General features: G+C 44.4%; 1 protein-coding gene and 2 pseudogenes across 1 annotated transcript in view; all 3 read right to left on the bottom strand.

The window, feature by feature from the left end:
* Positions 1-235: 235 nt before the first annotated feature.
* On the bottom strand, positions 236-1,990 carry LOC115165931 (aquaporin-10-like; annotated as a pseudogene).
* A 3,245-nt stretch (positions 1,991-5,235) lies between these two features.
* Positions 5,236-14,532, bottom strand: LOC115186660 (aquaporin-10-like; annotated as a pseudogene).
* A 2,059-nt stretch (positions 14,533-16,591) lies between these two features.
* Positions 16,592-22,417, bottom strand: part of LOC115165922 (uncharacterized) — a 19,057-nt gene continuing 13,231 nt past the window's right edge. The window contains exons 2-9 of the mRNA XM_029719443.1: positions 22,072-22,417; positions 21,813-21,939; positions 20,591-21,435; positions 20,179-20,410; positions 19,910-20,008; positions 19,503-19,752; positions 17,939-18,055; positions 16,592-17,194 (exon numbers count right to left, since the gene is read on the bottom strand). The exon at positions 22,072-22,417 is cut by the window's right edge and continues 2,185 nt beyond it. Coding sequence (XP_029575303.1) covers positions 17,037-17,194; positions 17,939-18,055; positions 19,503-19,752; positions 19,910-20,008; positions 20,179-20,410; positions 20,591-21,435; positions 21,813-21,939; positions 22,072-22,417 — 2,174 coding nt within the window. The 3' untranslated portion in view covers positions 16,592-17,036. The remainder of the gene's footprint in view (positions 17,195-17,938; positions 18,056-19,502; positions 19,753-19,909; positions 20,009-20,178; positions 20,411-20,590; positions 21,436-21,812; positions 21,940-22,071) is intronic.

The raw sequence follows: 22,417 nt of genomic DNA, 5'->3' as shown, positions 1-22,417 counted from the left end.
AAGCAGGAATCAGGAGAGGGGGGAAATGTAGGGATATGTTGAGAAGGACAGAAGCAAGGTAGAAGGACGAAGTGGAGGAACAAGTTTAGGAGAAAGAGAGAACACAGACAGATGGAGGGAGAGAGATGAGAGAGAGGAGAGAGAGGAGAGAGAGAGAGAGGCAGAGGTAGGACAAGAAGATGGCTGAGTTTCTCCTCCAGATGGGCAGCCTTCTCTAAGTCCAGCTGTATAACAGCTAGAGATTGAGATCGTATGTCCTTGGGGAATGACCCAATTCCATTGCCTCCAGACCAGGCGCCATCTTGTTCTCCAGACAGAGCCCATCGGACTCCAGTTGCAGTGGTGGGTGGTGCAGCTCAATGAAGAGCTGGTACAGAGGCCTCGCCTACCATAGCCCCCAAGAATGGGGCCACCAGGGGCACCCAGAACCAACCCCTGCTAGTACTGAGAGATCAACATATTTCTCCTCAGTAATCAGTTGGTCCATCACAGTCTGTAGATCGAGTATGTCATGAGTAGTGTATTTTCATGGAGATCAATGCCAAAAGGTGGTGGGTGTTGTCTCACCTGAACACCTCTCCTCCCCAGCCAGCCAGGTAGGTAAAGACCCGGGGCCCAGGTCTCTGCAGGGTTCAGGGGGTAGCCACATTTACCCCCCATGGACAGGCCGATGACAAACACAGCCAGCCCGCCATCAGGTGCTCCAGGTGGGCAGGAGCCAAACTGTTCCTCTGGTCCCCCAGGGCCAACAAACACACCAGGGCCAACAAACACGGCTGTACCTATCACCTGGGAGAGATGGACGGAGGGAGAGGAGGAGGGGAGAAGGAGGAGAAGAAGAGGAATGGAGGAGAGGGAAAAGTGATTATAGTGACTTTGTGGCTTGAATTTACTCTTATTCTATTCTATTCTATTCTATTACAATTGATTCCATTCTGTTCACCTGGTCTACGGTTCCAGATGCTGAGGTAGTCAGCAGGGTATGTGGCAAAGATCTGGGCTGTGGCAGTGGGACCTGTCACTGTGAGGTTGCCCTGGCAGTAGTTCATAATGGTATCTACCAACACACAGAGAGACAGAGAGACAGAGAGAGAGTGATGGGGGAGAGGGAGAGGGAGAGAGAGAGAGGGAGGAAGCGATGGGGGAGAGAGAGAGGGAGGAGAGCGATGGGGTGAGAGAGAGAGGGAAAGAGCGATGGGGGGAGAGAGAGGGAGAGAGGGGAGAGAGAGGGAGAGAGTGATGGGGAGAGAGAGAGGGAGAGAGCGATGGGGGAGAGAGAGAGGGAAAGAGCGATGGGAGAGAGAGAGGGAGAGAGCGATGGGGGAGAGAGGAGGGAGAGAGTGATGGGGAGAGAGAGAGGGAGAGAGAGCGATGGGGGAGAGAGAGAGGGAGAGAGCGAATGGGGGAGAGAGAGAGGGAGAGAGCGATGGGGGAGAGAGAGGGAGAGAGCGATGGGGGAGAGAGAGAGGGAGAGAGCGATGGGGGAGAGAGGAGAAGGGAGAGAGCGATGGGGGAGATAGAGAGGGAGAGAGCGATTGGGGAGCCCTCATGAATGAGCCTATCATCTGGAACAGTGTAGAAGGGAAACTTCCTCCAGTGGTGTCTGCCCAACACACACATGCTGAAGGACACCGCAGGATTTAACTAGGGCCCCTAGCAGAGAGAGGGACACCAATCACTATCCCATACAACACCACAAGACAACTATCCCACAACGGTGTCACTGCTGTGACGACTGCCGATGTAAAAGGGCTTTATAAAATACATAAAAATTTTGTTCAACAATCTACAAAAATGGGTTTGATTTTGTAGAGGATTTTTTTTTTAAATAATCAATGAAACAATAAAAGCTGCACTGTTATTAAAGTAGGTTTCAGTCCTTACTCGACACTCCTCGTGTGATGTACATGTCGAAGGTGGTGGCAAAGACAAAGGCAAAGTTAGCGGACAGGTATCCCCTTACGTTCCTACTGGTGATGGTTTGGGCCATGGTGCCTACGCCTGTCACACCCTGATCTGTTTTCACCTGTCCTTGTTATTGTCTCCACCCCCTCAAGGTGTCGTTTATTTCCCCAGTGTATTTATCCCTGTGTTTCCTGTCTCTCTGTGCCAGTTCGTACTGTATGTTTCCAAGTCAACCAGCGGTTTTCCCGTTCTCCTGCTTTTTGCATTTCTCCTTTTTCTCGTCCTCCTGGTTTTGACCCTTGCCTGTTTCTGGACTTTGTACCCGCCTGCCTGACCATTCTGCCTGCCTTGACCACGAGTCTGTCTGCCACTCTGTACCTCCTGGACTCTGATCTGGTTTTGACCTTTTGCCTGTCCATGACCATTCTCTTGCCTAATCCTTTTGGATTAATTAACACTGTAAGACTCCAACCATCTGCCTCCTGTGTCTGCATCTGAGTCTCGCCTTGTGTCATGATAACGCCAAACAACTGGACAGACACAACACAACATCCCAGGACCATAAAGCATGAAAAAGAAAGTAAAATGGCTGTGGTTGATGGTTACGGTCAGGTTACATACAGCAGAGGTGTTCTCACGACCACGATGTAGATTCCCATACACTCTGCTAGACGTTCTCTGAAGAGAGGCTTCATGTAGAGCTCAACCAGCCTTCTCCATCTCTCTCTCACACACCAACACACACCGCCTGGGATACTTAATACTGAGACCACAACACCGACCCTGCGCCCACTTACACACACTAAGACTGCAGCACTGACTCCACGCTGAGATGTCCCAGACAAGCTCAACACACAATGCTAATACAACAGTGACGCTGCACACACTTCCAGGAGGACTGACTGAAACGACACTGATACTTTAACACTGACACTACTGCACTGAGACACAAGCAGGTGCAACTATCAGTACCAAAGATGCACTAAAAACCTGACGGGTTTGGAACTGCTACAGCTCTCTACCTGAACAGATTCACCTCTGAAGGCTAAACAGAATAAATAAGATGCACTAAAAAACCTGATGGGTTTGGAACTGCTACAGCTCTCTACCTGAACAGATTCACCTCTGAAGGCTAAACAGAATAAATAAAGTGGTGAAATGAATAGATAAAATGCAGAGCAACACGAACCCCTGAGTGCTGTAATACGAGGTTCCAGCACGTTCTCTGATGTAGTCAGAGGGCAACGTCAACATCTAAAACACACTAAACCATGGATGCTCCACACACCACTCAGACAAAAACACACACACACTTGTCCTTCTCACACTGTCTACAGGCAATGCCAAAAAAGTCAACTTTCCAAAATGTCCAGTATTTCCAGTGAGAGAGGGAGCGATATGCTTGGATGTGACGGAAATCTCCTTTTGAAGACCAGAGGTCAAATGATACAATGTGTTTCTTGCCCTGGAGAGATGGAAAGATGGGGGTGGAAAGGGAGAGAGAGAGAGAAAGAGAGAGAGAGAATTTGGGCGGAAACACAACCTTTCATGAAGGATGAAGCGATAGTTGTGTGAGTGAAGAGCAAGAGGAGGGAGAGAACCCCCCCCCCCCCCCCCCCCCCTGGACTCTACAAAGTATCGAAAGTGTTCCACAGGGATGCTGGCCCATGTTGACTCCAATGCTCACACGGTTATGTCAAGTGGGCTGGATGTTCTTTATGTGGTGGACCATTCTTGATACACACAGGAAACTGTTGAGTGTCAAAAACCCAGCAGCGTTGCAGTTCTTGACACAAATAGGTGAGCCTGGCACCTATCGTCATACCCGTTCAAAGACACTTCAATCCTTTGTCTTGCACAGTCACCCTTTGAATGGAACACACACAATCTATGTGAAGCACAGAATTTTTTTTTTAATGAAATGTATGAAATTGTATGAAATGTATGCATTCCCTACTGTAAGTTGCTCTGGATAAGAGCGTCTGCTAAATGACTAAAATGTAATGTAAATGTATGTCTCAATTGTCTCAAGGTTTACAAATCCTTCTTTCACTTGTCTCAAGTGGATTTTCCAAGTGAGATAAATACGGTATCATAGCTTTCACCTGGATTCAACTGGCCAGTCTATATCATGGAAAGAGCATGTATTCATAATGTTATGTACACTCAGTGTAGGTCCAAGGTGTATCAGAAATATTTTATCTATTTTCACAACCATAATTATGGGCACAGTAGCTGGCAGTGGCGCGAAAAGGCTGGGTTTTGAGTTGTGGGTGTGTCAAGGATCCGAACGTACTCCATGGCTAATGTGGGGTTGCTTCAAGTTGTGTATTTAGGGTCTTTCATGTATTGCCTTCGAATCAACTCCAATTGGAATGGTACTCTAGTTCCTGTATAAGTCTAGTTTGTTAGTCTGCACCATATTTGTAATATGTTGAACATGTTTGCAGTCCACATTGTTGCAAATTGCATTGCTTCAATATGGAAAATACATTGTTAAACATAGGCTATAGCATTCACACTGATATAGGGGCTAGGCCTACTGTAAATTGGCAGTCTGGACATGGACATACCAAACATAGTCAATAACCAAGATTAAATTCAGAAGGCTATTGATAAGGCCTAAAAATGACAGTGTATAATTAGAAAAAAATTGCAATAAAAACGAAAGAACAACATGTTCCAAATATAGGCTGTCTAAATACAGTTACAGGCACCATTCTTGAGATGCCACACCGTTCAGGTGATGAATTGTCTTGGCAAAGGAGAATTGCTCACTAACAGGTATGTAAACAAATTTGTGCACAAAATGAGGGAAATAAGCTTTTTTTTGCATATAGATCTTGTTATTTCAGCTCATGAAACATGGGAACAACACTTTACTGTGGTGTTTATATTTTTGTTCAGTATACAAATAGCATTCTCTGCCAATAATAGGGATTTGTGCAATTACTTTCGTTGAGCTACACCTCCCCTAGCTTAGATGCCCCCCCTCCCGAAAAACTCACTCACACCCAACATTCATTATTTGATTGGAGACTGCTTGTTTTCAATTATAGAGCATTTCCTTGGATTTTCGGCCTGCAACAAACCCATGGATAATGTTGTAAATACCTGTCCAAAGATAAAACCCTCAAAAAACAACCAGAACGCCTGGCTCTAAGCATAATATCATTTCTTTCTCCTTTCACCTCTGAACTATGTGTTTTTGAAGCTCACTACTAATAGATACACCTGATCCTCAATCAGCAGTACATCTTCATAGATCAAAATGACAGGAGAGGAGGCGTGGACAAATGTTCTCCCATCAGTCTGTTAGCATGTCCTTTCTCCTATAGGAAACAGCCAGAGAAATGTCTCCCCACTGGGCAAAGCAGTCAGTTCAACATCTAGTTTTGATTGACGTTTGGTTGGGTTGTCAACTAACGTGAAATCAACGTGAAATCAACAACATTGGAATTAGGTGAAAAAGTTGGGTGAAAATAAGATGAAATTGCCGTTATATTGATGAGTTTTTGCAAATCCAATCAGTTTTCATGTTGATTCAACATCATCCCATTAATTTTGGGGGTTGAAATGACATGGAAACAACGTTGATTCACCAGTTTTTGCCCAGTGGGTCACATCTAGTAGTTGGAATTCAGTGATTCAAATGAAAAGATTTCTGCTCAATGCGCACATTCTCACTTCAACAGTCGGCGTGACTTCCTCTACCCTTTCTAGAAAACGGCAGTTTTCAACTCCACCCCTTCCTTCTCTGGTGCTGGGGGCTGCTTCCACACCTCGGTGGTGGGCTTGGTAGAGGAGCTGTCTATGGGGCGGTTCGTTGGAAGGTCGGGCAGGTGCCATGCGATGAAGACCAGATACATCCCAGAGCCCAGCATCCCTCCCAGCAGAGGAGCCATCATGGGAACCCAGAACCAGTAGTTATAACACCTAGAGAGACGAGGAGGAGGGAGGATTAGTTTCCAAGTCTGCAAGTGAATCAACTTCACTTTAACAACTTGTGCCCAGTTCCAAATTGAAATATGTTGTCTGTGCCATGTGTGTCCATCATGTGCCTGGTCTAGCACACTGGTATCCTCTGGTAGATGTTCCTATAGACATAAAGTGCCTTACACACTTGGCACCGCAGGCGGCTGTGGCGCCTTAATTGGGGAGAACCGGCTCATAGTAATGGCCGGAATGGAATAAATGGAACGGTATCGACCACATCAAACACATGGTTTCTATGTGTTTGATACCATTCCATTCACTTCATTCCAGCCATTAATATGAGCCATCGTCCCCTCAGCAGCCTCCTGAGCGTGGCACACTTGGCACCAACACATTCACAAACACACAAACCAGATCTACCTCTAGTCCAGGAGTAGGCCACTCCTTTCATATGGTTCACTCTTCTCTCCCGTGCGCTTAACTGACCCACTTACCACTCCATGTAATACCTGACATGTTGCACGCCTGCTGACTCAGGTCAAAGTGTGTTTGTGTGTTAGACGTACGTGAACACCTCAGTGCCCCAGCCGGCTGGTCAGGGTCAAGAGGCGTGGCCCCAGGTCACGGGCAGGGTTTATCGCTCCGCCACAATTGGACGACATCGACATGCCGATCCCCAGGACTACCACGGCAACAATGGGCGGGATCAGAGCATCGGGGGCAGGACTATTCTTCTGGTCATCCAATGGGAGGATGCAGAGCATCAACATGGCAGTGGCCACCACCTATAGAATATGAGAAATTTGTGAAACCAGGAAATACAGGATGAGAGCTTGGGACGATAAGGTTCTATCTGCAAAAAAGATGATTCTGAGATAATTGGCTTTATTAAAGTTCCAATCCCTCATTGGTTTGAATGGTGTCAACAATGTTATCTTGTATTATTTTTAACTTAACATGAATTGGGTTATTTAGACTACTATATAGGTAGAGAACATTGAACAGAACAAGGCTATGTCAATAACTCAATCTGGACAAAATGCAGATAGAACCTTGTAGTTCCAAGCTCTCCGAGTCAGTTGTTAAAAAAGATTCACCCAGTTTCATTTAGCTTTCTTACGTTTCAGAATCTTCACATTTATGACACCATTATGGTTTCCACTAGATAGCCCAGCCACAAAGTGAAAATTGTCTGTATCGTAACAATTCATGATAATGTAATCTTAATTTAAGGTTATGGTTAAGCATAAGGTTAGCAGTGTGGTTTCAGGTTAGGGTTAGGTTTAAAATCAGATTTTAAGAAGAGAAATTGTAGAAAATAGGCAGGGTTTATGACTTTGTGGCTGTGGAGGTTAGTGACGAAGGCCAAAAGCTCTGAGGAAGGCCTTGAGGTCGATACGTAAAGTTATTAAAGAGCAGTGATACTATCAAGATCAGTGTGTGGGTTTCCTCTTTTTCTCATCTTATTCAGCTGTTACCATTCACCTGCAACACAGATGGCTCAGATGAGTGAGTGCCTTTTGAGTTAGTGATGACCCACCATCATCCGTTCCTGCTTCATACTGTATCATATTGGTCTGACCTGGTCTAGGATGCTGCTGCTGAGAGAAAGGTGCGCTGCGGGATAGGTGGCAAAGATGGACGCCGTCTCATTAGCCCCATACACTGTCAAATTCCCTCCACTGAAGTCCATGATAGCATCTGACAGAGAGAGGGAGCTGGTTGTTCAGTGACGGTCATCATGACACACTATATCATGTCTTACTACTCTATGCTACTGAATATGCATGTAACAAGCTGACACGACACCAGTGATTGGTGGGACTGGTGTGTGAGTGTGTCTGACTGACCATAGTAGACCAGGAAGACCAGGCCAGAGGCCAGGTAAGCTCCCAGCACCTGACACAGAGTGTATGGGAGCAGCTTCACCCAGGGCACCCTGCCCAACGAACAGAAACTCAGAGTGACCGCTGGGTTCAGATGGGCTCCTGCAGGAGAGAGAGAGGAGAGATAGAGAGAGACGGAGGGGGGAGGAGAAGAGAGGGGGAGAGAATCAGTCAACCTCCTGTTCATGATCTCACCCACTAAATCTGTGAACATCACACACACGCGCACACACACACACACGCACACACACACACACACACACACACACACACACACACACACACACACACACACACACACACACACACACACACACACACACACACTAAAAGAGTGAGAGTGAGTGTGGGAGTGAGACTTTGGAGAGTTGTGGCCACTACAGTAACAGCCTGATGCAGAATGAATCACCAGGACATTACAGACAGCTAGCACTGTGTGACCACAGTAATGTTACAGTCATATAGAAGTCTGGGCGCTGGTGTGACCATTTCACACCAGCCCTACGTCTATTACTGTTGCCAGACTGACATTGACAGTATGGTCTAAATACGTAGAATGGGAGAGTACAGACATATAAGAAACGCTAATGAAGTCAAGCTTAGTCATTGTGCAGAGCAAACTGTCCAGTGTTACCTAGTGTTGATTTTTCAGTAACATTCCTAGTGTTTATTCAGGTGTTCAATTAACTCTGTAAGTGTTACATTAACACTCATTGCTGTAAAAAGAACCCAAGCGTTGGTGTTAATAACCAGTGTTAATCCAAAACCACACCCATCATTATCATATTTCCCAGCATGTTCTATTGTAGGTGGATTTTTGGAATCATTTATTTCAATATCTATGATTTTTGCATGTACTGTTGATTCATTAATCTTATGCTACTTAAATATAAAGAACATACATTTTTCTAAACTAATCCAATCTGTTACTTGGATTTATTGCACCTGTTATTGAAATGGTTGTTCCAGTTTAGATGGTTTAGGTAGCCAAAATGTTGGATATCCCCACTCTGTCTGTATTCCAATATGAATTCCATCACTTTGCAAGCCATCATAATGTGACCGGCAGGCCTGAAGAGCATGATTTGCAGGCCTGAAGAGCATGATTTGCAGGCCTGAAGAGCATGATTTGCAGGCCTGAAGAACATGATTTGCAGGCCTGAAGAGCATGATTTGCAGGCCTGAAGAGCATGATTTGCAGGCCTGAAGAACATGATTTGCAGGCTACTGTGTCAGGGTAAGGCCCTCAAAATAAGGCCTTATTAAATACTTGTATTGTGTTGAATAATAACATTTTCATGATAACATATTTGGCTGTCAGTGTTGATTTGACACTGGAGAAATTGCTGTGTGTATTCATTTTAGGATTAGGGTTGTCAGTTTGTCATTGAAGCAGCAATGTACTCTACCAGTGGAGGCTGGTGGAAGCAGCTATAGGAGGACGGGCTCATTGTAATGGCTGGAATGGAATTATTGGAACGGTATCAAACACATAAAATATATAGACACCACGTTTGACTTCGGTCCATTAATTCCATTCCAGCCATTACAATGAGCCCGTCCTCCTATAGCTCCTCCCACCAGCATCCTCTGTACTGTACATACTGTATACTGTATGAGTTGTTGTTTAAAGTGGAGAAAATGACAGTATTTAGTCTATTCCCAGGATTGGGATGGGAGTTGGTTTGGGATGAAAGGTGTAGTAGGGTTTACCTGAGACCCCCTTGCAGAGGTACATGGCAGACATGACCCCTACAGAGAAGGCCATGTTGGCTGAGAGGTACTGTCCCTTAGTCTCTCTACTGGTCTTCACCTGGGCTGATGCACTACAGCCAAACATCTAGAGGAAGACAGAGGGGGAGAGAAGGGAGGCAGAGATAAAGTCAAGTTAGATTAAAGAGGCAGTCTGGTCTCATAGACTAGACGTAACATAATAAATATAAATCCGAGATACTCAAATGAGTATGACATTCAACGTTTAGTGCTGAGCGATTAGTGCTTTTTGAGGTCGGTTCATTTTCGGGTACAAAGTCCCATGATGGTAGTGACTGTCCATTACTGCTTATCACGAATTAACCATCATTTATTCACATTACTTAAGTGTTCTATGTTACGTCTACCCCTGACTCCAGGTTGAAAGAATACCATGAGGGAGGAGATGAGTGTGGAGGGGAGAAAGAGGGAGGGAGAAAGAATTAGAGAAGCAAAGCACAAGTAGAGTAGAGGTTAAGGGGGTGTGAGGGGATGTGATAGAGAGGGGAAAGAGAGGAGCTCAAGGGAGATACTGTAAAAGAAAGAGAGGGAACATGAACAGACAGGTACAGCACACTGCAGCCATGGCTAGAAGGACATCCAGTTCTAGCACTTTCCCTTCCTCAGCTGTGTGATTGAGCAAGGTCACAGCCTGCACACAGACACATGGACAAGCTGGAATAGACCTAACGATCATGGACTAACATTCAGTATAAACTGTAACGATATTGCGCCTGGCACCTTCTACCATACCCCGTTCAAAGGCTCTTAACAGGGACCAGCTTAGATAACCAGTCTTACAAGTATTGTGGCTTATTGAAGGCTATAGATAAGGAGAAGTAGTTTATTAACAGTAGATGGGTCGTTCCATGAAAAGAGTGCCTTTTCTGTCCCTTTGATATTTCAATTCTAAATTGTTCACCAGTATTGAATTTTAAAAGCCTGTTATATTAAATGAAGTGCCCTTTAATATACGCCAGATGGAGAATTCAATACATGAGATATTTTATCATGTAAATGCAATAAAGATGTGTTATTTTGACATGTGACATCTAGGAACATTTTAACCCCCATCATTTCACCATCATTGTAAAAACCCTAGTTATTTTGTTGCTTTGAAAAAGTAGTTTCTGAAGATTTTTTTTTCATGTGATAATAATTTACGTCTGTCCCTAATTTTAAGGTCAACCCTGTTACATGAACTGAACTCTCATTTTATTATGGTGAAACTGTTCCTTTTTAAATATTTAGTTTTTTACAACAGTGGTGTCACGTCCTGACCAGCAGATGGAGCTATTGTTTTAGTTTTGGGGTCAGGACGTGGCAGTTTTGTGTATGGGAATTTTTGTATTGTTGATTGGGACTTCCAATTGAAGGCAGGTGTGTTGAGTTGCCTTTGATTGGAAGTCCTATATAGGTGTGTGTGTTTTTCTTTGGGGTTGTGGGTGGTTGTTTTTGCACTGCGTTTGTAGAGCCTGTAAAACTGTTGCTGCTGTCTTGTTAATTGTTTTTCACCGTGGCTGCTTTACTCTTTTTTTTAAAATTAAACTATGAGTATCCACATACCTGCTGCGCCTTGGTCCATTTCTGAAGACAGTCGTTACAAGTGGGCTAAATCAGGGTCATAGAGTGATTCTTAGTAGTCTTAAACAAATCTACTTGGAACCAAAAGTATACACATGGTTATAAAAGAAGACACCTGTACCATGTCACATACTGTATAGAGATGAAATGTTTTCAGTTTTGACTTTTCATCCCAATATTACACTTATATACATCACAGAAGACTGAAATATAACAACACTGTTTGACATAAACACCAGATTTTCGTCAATTTGAAAACCAATCATCTTTATTAATTATGAAATTATTTATTTATTTTATTATTTTATTTAACTAGGTTAAAGTTAAGAACAAATTCTTATTTACATTAAGAACAAATTCTTATTTACAATGACGGCCTACCGGGAAACAGTGGGTTAACTGCCTTGTTCAGGGAAGGATCGACAGAGTTTTACCTTGTCAGATCGGGGATTCGATCCAGCAACCTCTAAGGAGTTGTTAATGTTTTGTATATTTCTATATTCCCTGTCTGATTCCCAGTCCATCCACTAGATAGCAGTAGGAGATCACATGATGTCTCTTGGCCACTTGAAACCAGTTGCATCTGGTTTGGGTAGCGAGTCCAAAATGGGAGGGGGGTTAACTTGCCTGGCCCAAAACAACCGCTCAGAGTTGAACAAAGATGCCATACAGCTAAAACCTCTCTGGTTATAGCTTCAAGCTATCAACTTCTTATCAAGTCATAATGTACCAAATTACTTTTTCATAAGCTACTGTAATAGGATACTGATAAAAATATGTTCACATTTCGAAGTAGGCAGTGGTGGAAAAAGTACCCAATTGTTATACTTAGAAGTGAAGATACCTTAATAGAAAATGACTCAAGTGAAAGTGAGTCACCCAGTAAAATACTACTTGAGTAAAAGTCTAAAAGTATTTGGTTTAAAATATACTTAAGTATCAAAAGTAAATGTAATTGCTAAAATAAAAGTGAAAGTACAAATATTTCAAATTCCTTATATAAAGCAAACCAGACCACCATATTCTAGTATTTTTTATTTATTTTACGGATAACCAGGAGCACACTCCAACACTCATTTACAAATGAAGCATGTGTGTTTAGTGAGTCCGCCAGATCAGAGGCAGTAGGGATGACCAGGGATGTTCACTTGATACATGCATAAATTGGACCATTTTCCTGTCCTGCTAAGAATGCAAAATGTAATGAGCACTTTTGGGTGTCAGGGAAAATGTATGGAGTAAAAAGTACATTATTTTCTTCAGGAATATAGTGGAGTAAAAGTAAAAGTGGTAAAAAATAAATACAGATAGCCCTAAAAACAACTTAAGTAGCACTTTAAATGATTTTTACTTAAGTACTTTACACCACTGCATGTATGAACATGGTTGCAATAAGTGGTGTTGACTGGTGGTCATTTGTCTACTGATGGTTTACTCAGGTTCTCAATTCTTATTTGTGGTTGCAATGTCGAGAGGAAAACCTGCAAGTAAGCACTTCATTGTACTGTGCATATGACACACACACACATATATACACATATATATATATATATATATATATATATATATACACATATATACACATATATACATATACACATACACACATACACACATATACATACATACATACATACATACATACATACATACATCCAGCATAACTTCTCTGGACGGTTCTAACTTAGAATTTGTGGACAACTACAAATACCTAGGTGTCTGGTTAGACTGTAAACTCTCCTTCCAGACTCACATCAATCATCTCCAATCCAAAGTGAAATCTAGAATTGGCTTCCTATTTCGCAACAAAGCATCCTTCACTCATGCTGCCAAACATACCCTCGTAAAACTGACCATCCTACCAATCCTCGACTTCGGCGATGTCATTTACAAAATAGCCTCCAATACCCTACTCAACAAGCTGGATGCAGTCTATCACAGTGCCATCCGTTTTGTCACCAAAGCCCCATATACAACCCACCACTGCGACCTGTATGCTCTCGTTGGCTGGCCTTCACTTCATCATCGTCGCCAAACACATTGGCTCCAGGTCATCTACAAGACCCTGCTAGGTAAAGTACCCCCTTATCTCCGCTCACTGGTCACCATAGCAGCACCCACCTGTAGCACGCGCTCCAGCAGGTATATCTCTCTGGTCACCCCTAAAGCCAACTCCTCCTTTGGTCGTCTCTCCTTCCAGTTCTCAGCTGCCAATGATTGGAACGAACTACAAAAATCTCTAAAACTGGAAACACTTATCTCCCTCACTAGCTTTAAGCACCAGCTGTCAGAGCAGCTCACAGATCTCTGCACCTGTACATAGCCCATCTTTAATTGAGCCCAAACTACTACCTTTTCCCCTACTGTACTTATTTATTTTATTTATTTTGCTCCTTTGCACCATATTATTTATATTTTAACTTTTAACTTTCTTCAAACTACAAATCTACCATTCCAGTGTTTTTTCTTGCTATACTTTATTTACTTTGCCACCATGGCATTTTTTTGCCTTTACCTCCATTATCTCACATCATTTGCTCACATTGTATATAGTCTTATTTTTTTCTACTGCATCATTGATTGTATGTTGTTTTACTCCATGTGTAACTCTGTGTTTTTGTATGTTGTCGAACTGCTTTGCTTTATCTTGGCCAGGTCGCAATTGTAAATGAGAACTTGTTCTCAACTTGCCTACCTGGTTAAATAAAGGTGAAATAAATAAAAAATAAAAATACATACATACATACATACATACATACATACATACATACATACATACATACATACATACATACATACATACATACATACATACATACATACATACATACATACATATATATTATATTATTTATTTTTTCTTCTGTCTATAAAAATAGTGTGCTTTATGTTTTCCATTTTGAACAGTAAGGCTTTAGAAGTTAGGCTACTCACCAGCAGAACAAATGTTCCCATCAGCTCTCCCAAACACTCCCGAGCCAAGGGGTTTGTCACACTCAGAGTCCGCTTCACCCCCTCCATTTGGGGCTTAAAGCTGGGTCCCTTAACCCCCATCTTTCTGACCTCTGGGGCCACTGGCCAGGGATCTTTGTCTGGTACCTGCCCTCTCTCCTTCATCCCCAATACCTGTTTGTTAGCCTGGACCTGTCCCTCTGTCACATCTATACGCATCTGTGCCTAAACCTGTAGCTTACACCTGGCCAGCCTACAGACTAGGTGTGTGTATGATGCTCTGTGCAGATCAGATAACCACGCAGATCAACTGGTTTCTGCAGAATCTTGGAGTCAAAGTGGTATTCATACACTGTCAAAGTCAAAAATAAAAAGTGTCATTCAGTCAATAACAGCTGTCATCTTCACCTGTCTGTCGCCTAATGTCCGTCATCATCTTTCCCCACGCACTGCTTTACTAGCTAGTTACCGTCTTTATCAGTGTCCAACCTGTCCCCTCATCAAATCCACGTCAACCACACACACACACACACACACACACACACGGCTGACTGTCCATTAACTAAAGTATCGGATCTGATCTCGTCAATCAGACTTTGGCCTCCATAACCATGAACTCTAAACTGCACAAAACCTAGTTTTAAATCCTAGTTAAATGTCATCCTTCTTCTAAACAAACAGTATGTGCTGTGTTTTTGGTGTGATTAAACATTTGAGCTCCTTTGTCTTACCATGCTTGTGGAAGTCAATTAGCCAGCTAAGTCATTTGAGAAAAAAGTCGGATCCCAGATTGATATAGCTATCTTGAAGCTACCAAGCTAACTAGCTACCTAGCTACCAAGCTAACTAGCTAGCAAGCTAACTAGCTAGCAAGCTACCAAGGTAACTAGCTACCTAGCTACCAAGCTAACTAGCTAGCAAGCTAACTAGCTACCAAGGTAACTAGCTACCTAGCTACCAAGCTAACTAGCCACCTAGCTACCAAGCTAACTAGCCACCTAGCTACCAAGGTAACATTTTAGCTGTTTTGTTCCGATATAAATATAATTAGAACATCATCATAGTTTTAACCCGAGATCTAATTATCTGGGCTTAAAATGATCTATTGCAACACGTCTCTGGCTGTCTTCCCTTGTTTCTCTAGTCTTCTTTGTATTGAGTAAAATGCAGTTCAATATTGAGTGAGCGTTGTGTAAGAGTGGTGTATAATATCTGTATGTTGTGTTTACAACCCCACCTGACCCTAAAGATACCACAGGGAATTAGATAAGGACCATGTGACCTTCCGGAGGGGTTAGCATCTTTTACAACATGATCTCCTAAGGTGCCATGTGTGTGTGTGCATGTGTGCGTGTGAGCGTTTGTCCATGTGTGTGTTTGTGCATGTGTCTGTGTGCGTGCATGCACATTTGTGTATTCTGATACTTCAGTATTAGTACATTTCAAAAGAACTTCAAAATCATACAACACTGCCCTTTGGTTCTTTTGGCAAACCTAATGTAGGGCTGTGCCAACTAGGCGACTAATAATTAATTAAGCCTTTGTTGACAACTCCACCAGAGTGATAAGATAGGTCAATATAACCACATTGACCACTCTTGTAACAGTGTTGAGGAATCTACTGTAATTAATAAACCACAGAGAAAAATGAAAGAGCGAACAAACACAACTGAGGAAGGCAAGTGAACTGCCCTTCAATTTCAGGTAAAGTAAAGAAGTAAAAATGTGCTTAGAACTGGCACAACTCTGTATTCTACATGACAGACCATGTGTCTGCTCTAGAAAATACATTTCTATCTGAACGTTATGAAAAGTCACTTCTCCTGAACAGGCCCTGATGAAACCCTCAGGATAATAAAAATACAGTACCGATAATGAGGAGATAATGACGCAGGGAAGACGGATACTAATGAAACGCAGCTTGGTTGAAATGTTATGAAGAATCACTAGCTCACTAAAGGTCACACTGGAGAGCAGTAAACAATGACTTGGCGTTATTCTCTTGTTAAAGGCAGAAAAAGCTAAGCTTAGTCTAACATCGGCTATTGCCTAATGCCATCTTATCACATGGCCAGGTGTCAGAGAGGGAGACCCATCCAATGAGAACCCATCCCACCAAGAGCAGTGTCTTCTGACCTGACCTGTCGCTAATTAATCAGTGACGTTAATCAGGGACATTAATCAATGTAATTGGAACGCGATGTGTCACTGAGACATGAGACATTCATAAACACATATAGGCCTATAAACTACACCTAAGAGCCTTATTGCACGTGCACACATGTACTCACACACACACCTATCCCTGAGAACAGAGTATATCTGTGGGCAGCGTAGGTGGGCAGATAATATGTGATCCTCTAGTGCCCCCTGTCAGTAAAACAATGTACATTTACATTAGAGTAGTTTAGCAGATGCTCTTATCCAGAGTGAGTTACAGGAGTAATTAGGGTTAAGTGCCTTGCTCAAGGGCACATCAACATATTTTACACCTAGTCGATTACTGGCCTAATGCTCTTAACCGCTTGGCCACCTGCCGCCATGTACTGTGTTTAAACAGGGACCGTTTTCAACCATCGGGTTACTGTAGGATTTATTAACAGCAAGTAGACAGAGGACGATTATTAACGTTCTAGTCACAATATATATTACAACAGCCATATGCAAACTCCTTACATTTCATCAAATAAAACAATGGGCAGACTAGGTATTAAAGAAACATACAGCATATTTCTACAAAATTAAATAAATGACCTCTGTATTGATCTCTCTCTCCCTCTTCATTCCCTGGGTTGACCCTATATACAGACAGGCCCTCTCCTCAATGTGTACTGGTCTCTTCGGTGCTTTGTTATCGTATGACTGGTGCAATACATATCATCCCTCTCACTTGAGGTAGAAGTTGACCCGAACAACAGATCCAAAATCAGATTGGCAACCCTCACTTCAAACTCATAGGAGTACAATGCTTCAGTGCTTTGTTATAAGCATATCGAGGGTGCATGTCAATGTTCATTCCTGTCACTGTGGTTTGTGAGGACAGTGTAGTACCACATCCACAGGCCCAGGGGGCAGTGTTCTGATCAAGGTCCAGGCCTCCAGCCTCCTCAGGCCCACCAAGCTCACACCCTCGATCTCCAACACCTCGTCCCCTGGAGACACCTGGTTCACTGGACCACCTGAAAGAGAAGAGGGGCTTATTGTTAGTGGATGTTTACCTTGATATCTTTATCAGACACCTCATAACCAATGGTCTGAGCTTGGAGTTTGACACGTGTTTCGGCTGACTAAAGAGACTTTCATTTGAATGACCTCAATAGAAAGGTCAGCTCCTCTACCATGTGGTGATATACAATAAATGTATTTGATTTATTTGGCCATTTAAAAACACAATATGTGTGGACACAATGCATTATTGCAGTTTTTAAATCATTGAGGACGACAAAAAACGTTAAACTTATTTCCATTATGGTCCTCTTGAAAATACATGAAAGCAGAATATATACACAAGATGATAACATGAAAACAGAATATATACACAAGATGATAACATGAAAACAGAATATATACACAAGATGATAACATGAAAACAGAATATACACACAAGATGATAACATGAAAACAGAATATATACACAAGATGATAACATGAAAACAGAATATATACACAAGATGATAACATGAAAACAGAATATATACACAAGATGATAACATGAAAACAGAATATATACACAAGATGATAACATGAAAACAGAATATATACACAAGATGATAACATGAAAACAGAATATATACACAAGATGATAACATGAAAACAGAATATGTCATTTTTTCAATAGGGAGGAAACCGTAAAAGGAATAAAATAGATGATCAAGTAACGTTCATTAATACTATTATATTTTATAGGTAGGTTGACCTCTCACCCAGGAAGAGTTTCTGTACGGTGAGGGGTTTGTCTCCCAGGCTGGAACCCACTCCTCCCTCCAGACTGAAGCCCAGGTCTCTGCTGCGCTTCTCCAGCCTCACACACACCCTCTGACCTGACACACAGGACACACACACACGGTCAAAATGACTCCCACACACACACGGTCAAAATGACTCCCACACATTTGCCTATGTTCTCTGTCAAAACTACAGGTTCAGGGTGATAAGAGAGAAGCTGTGGAAAAACAACAGGTTCAGGGTGATAAGAGAGAAGCTGTGGAAAAACAACAGGTTCAGGGTGATAAGAGAGAAGCTGTGGAAAAACAACAGGTTCAGGGTGATAAGAGAGAAGCTGTGGAAAAAACAACAGGTTCAGGTGATAAGAGAGAAGCTGTGGAAAACAACAGGTTCAGGGTGATAAGAGAGAAGCTGTGGAAAAACAACAGGTTCAGGGTGATAAGAGAGAAGCTGTGGAAAAACAACAGGTTCAGGGTGATAAGAGAGAAGCTGTGGAAAAACAACAGGTTCAGGGTGATAAGAGAGAAGCTGTGGAAAAACAACAGGTTCAGGGTGATAAGAGAAAGCTGTGGAAAAACTACAGGTTCAGGGTGATAAGAGAGAAGCTGTGGAAAAACACAGGTTCAGGGTGATAAGAGAGAAGCTGTGGAAAAACAACAGGTTCAGGGTGATAAGAGAGAAGCTGTGGAAAAACAACAGGTTCAGGGTGATAAGAGAGAAGCTGTGGAAAAACAACAGGTTCAGGGTGATAAGAGAGAAGCTGTGGAAAAACAACAGGTTCAGGGTGATAAAGAGAAAGCTGTGGAAAAACTACAGGTTCAGGGGGGTGGGTGGTGTGATAAGAGAAGAAGCTGTGGAAAACAACAGGTTCAGGTGATAAGAGAGAAGCTGTGGAAAAACAACAGGTTCAGGGTGATAAGAGAGAAGCTGTGGAAAAACAACAGGTTCAGGGTGATAAGAGAGAAGCTGTGGAAAACAACAGGTTCAGGGTGATAAGAGAGAAGCTGTGGAAAAACAACAGGTTCAGGGTGATAAGAGAGAAGCTGTGGAAAAACTACAGGTTCAGGGTGATAAGAGAGAAGCTGTGGAAAAACAACAGGTTCAGGGTGATAAGAGAGAAGCTGTGGAAAAACTACAGGTTCAGGGTGATAAGAGAGAAGCTGTGGAAAAACAACAGGTTCAGGGTGATAAGAGAGAAGCTGTGGAAAAACAACAGGTTCAGGGTGATAAGAGAGAAGCTGTGGAAAACAACAGGTTCAGGGTGATAAGAGAGAAGCTGTGGAAAAACAACAGGTTCAAGGGTGATAAGAGAGAAGCTGTGGAAAAACAAACAGGTTTCAGGGTGATAAGAGAGAAGCTGTGGAAAACAACAGGTTCAGGGTGATAAGAGAGAAGCTGTGGAAAAACAACAGGTTCAGGGTGATAAGAGAGAAGCTGTGAAATGACTTTGGAACATTGATCAATGTTGTTCTGCTTTAGATAAGTTTTACCACAGTTCTAAAAAGTGCTACTGCAACGCTCCAACCAGCTGATCCATCTCACCAGTGTTAGCAGGCTCTGTCTGTGTCCCTCCCCGACTGTCAGTCACTGTTCCTCCCTTACGGGGGTCTGTTACCTCCCCTCTCCTCAAGACAACCACGCCCATCCCCTGAGTCCGTGCCCTCCTTAGTGTCCTCAGCACCTCCCAGTGGGAGGAGCCACACAGCGCTGTGCCGTTGATTGACAGGACCTTGTCTCCCTCCTGGATGGATCCCTCCTTAGCAGCCACCCCTGCCGGGAACACCTTATGGACCTGCAAGACAAACACCAGAGGTCAGAGTTGACCAGGAAGTGAAAAAACATGATGCCTAGGCTTTAGATCAGTGGGCTAATGTGGTCTTGAATTGTGTGGGCGACCTGAGTCGGTCACAGAAACATGAAAGCATTGGTACTGGTTGAGCAGTACTCACAGTGACAGGTTTGTTCTGGTCCACTCCTCCTGCCATGGTGAAGCCCAGTCCCACACCAACATCCTTATGGAGAACCACCACCTGGACATCCTCATAGTTCTATAGAGCGGGGAGAGATAGTGAAGGGGGATAGAACAGCAACAGCACAAGATGGCAGCTGAGCATTAACAAATACTGCTGTTATTATTAATGCTAATTAGAATGGAATAACACTAATGTAATGTTTTAGCTGGTTGTTTAGTCTGGTTTAGCGGAGATGGTTGTAGTACCTGCAGCGTTGTCGCCCCCAGGCCCTTTACGTCGTCCAGCAGGCGATTCAGCTCATCACTGCCCAGGACAGACACACAGGACAGTGCCGACACGTCAGAAGACAGGCTGGCTGACCGGCTGGCTGACCGGCTGGCTGACCGGCTGGCTGGCCGGCTGGACGGCCACTCCTCACTGTCAGAGGAAGACTGGGGATCACAGTCCACGTCTCCGAAGTTACACAGCTCTGCCAGACTGAGGGAGAGAGACATAGTAGGGGAATAAACAAAGATAAAGTTGAATGATTAGATTAAAAAAAGTAACAGGTAGCCTGACAATAATCACACCTTTCTAGCTCTTAATGGACTTTTAAACATGGTGCTTGTTGTGTCAGCGTAGTATTTTCATCATCAGTTGAAAACAGAAGTGACCCACCTGAGAGAGAAGCTCCTGCGATGTGATTGGCTAATGGCGCTGGTGACGGTCACCGAGGATTCTGCAGAGTCTGAGTCGTAGGTGGAGTCCTCGTCCTTCTCTGTACCTTCATCATCAGTATCCTCATCACTCCATCCCCCCTCCTCTGAGTTCCATCGAGCCAGAGTGGGGAGGAGGGGTAGGCTGCTGGGGGAGGAGGAGGTGAGGGGAAGGGACAGGGAATCCCTCTCCAGGTCAGAGGGTGAGACTGGGATAGCAGGGTCAGTAGTGACCCTAGCCTGGGCTGTGTGTGTGGAGACTGGAGGGTTCTTCAGGGCAACCAGGCCTGAATCTACACCCTGTTGGTGTTTAGGCTGCAGGGAAGTAGTGGGGAGGTGTGGGGAGGTGGGAGGTGTGTTCTGGGGGTGGAAGGGGGAGTTCTGGGGGGTGTTGGTGGGTGTCTTGTCGTCATCGCTCACTGGAGATGGCAGGTTAGGTGAGTCTCTACTGTGAGGCCTCCTAGACTGGTCAGGACCACCTAGAACATCATTGGAGTTGTTCACAGAGTTAGACAGCTGGGAGGATGAAGTATCCTTGGCAGTGACTGTAGTAGTCTTTGTGTTGGTGCCTCTCCTACTCCAGTCCTGGGGTGTGACTGTGTGATTGGGGAGGTCTGGCTCATCAATGGAAAAGTCTCTCAGAGTGTCTCTGGTGGTTTTGCCATTCAGAGGGATGTCTAGTTTAACCTTGAGGTTGGAAAACGTACCAGAGCCAACAGCCTTCTCCCCCACTCTTCCTGTCTCCCCCACTCTTCCTGCCTCCCCCACTCTTCCTGCCTCCCCCACTCCTCCTGTCTCCCCCACTCCCTGTACTAAACCTCTATAACCCACTCTGCCTATCTCCCCCACTCCCCTTCTCTCCCCTACTCCCCCTCTCTCCCCCACTCCCCCTCTCTCCCCTACTCCCCCTACTCCCCCTCTCTCCCCCACTCCCCCTCTCTCCCCTACTCCCCCTCTCTCCCCCCTCCCCCTCTCTCCCCCACTCCCCCTCTCTCCCCCACTCCCCCTCTCTCCCCTACTCCCCCTCTCTCCCCCACTCCCCCTCTCTCCCCTACTCCCCCTCTCTCCCCCACTCCCCCTCTCTCCCCTACTCCCCCTCTCTCCCCCACTCCCCCTCTCTCCCCTACTCCCCCCACTCCGCCTCTCTCTCCCACTCCCCCTCTCTCCCCTACTCCCCCTCTCACCCTGCTCCCCAGCCTCACCTCATCCACTGACATAGACCTCACCGCCCACCCTCTATCAGCCTTCCTCTCTTCTCTCACTACCTCACCTCCTCTCCCTCCACCAAGTGCTTTATCTGGCACACTCTTCCTTACCCCTTCTCCTCGTCCTCTCACCCCATCCATAGTTACAATCCCTCCCTCTCCTCCTCCTCCTCCTCCTCCTCTCCCTCTCTCCCATACTCCCCCCACCCCGCCTACCTGTCTATCCAACCCACTCTTCCTGACCCCCTCTCCAGACTCACTGAGCTGCTCCGGGACAGAGAAAGCCCGTCTGGGCTTCAGGTAGTTAGGCACTGGGACCTGAGATGTCTGTGTCAGAGCTTCAAACTGGTGGATCTTGTTCCTCACACTGGCCGCAGAGGGCACTACCAGTTTCCCAGGTAACTTGGTATTTTCAGTGTTCTGTAATGTTGTCCTCTGTGGGGTGTTGGCTTCAAACACATCTTCTGACAGGCTCTGTTCCCTGGCCATGCCTCTAGCAGGGGTCTTGCTCCTGTCATAGGTGTCAGTTTTCCCATTAAGCTGATTGGTCAGGAGGGGGTTTGACCCTGTGGTGACCCCTACTC

This window comes from Salmo trutta, chromosome 3 (assembly GCF_901001165.1).
Source record: "Salmo trutta chromosome 3, fSalTru1.1, whole genome shotgun sequence".
NCBI classification, from domain to species: Eukaryota; Metazoa; Chordata; class Actinopteri; order Salmoniformes; family Salmonidae; genus Salmo; species Salmo trutta.
Note: the sequence above shows the minus strand (reverse complement) of the source record. Positions and strands in the feature narration are given on the sequence as shown.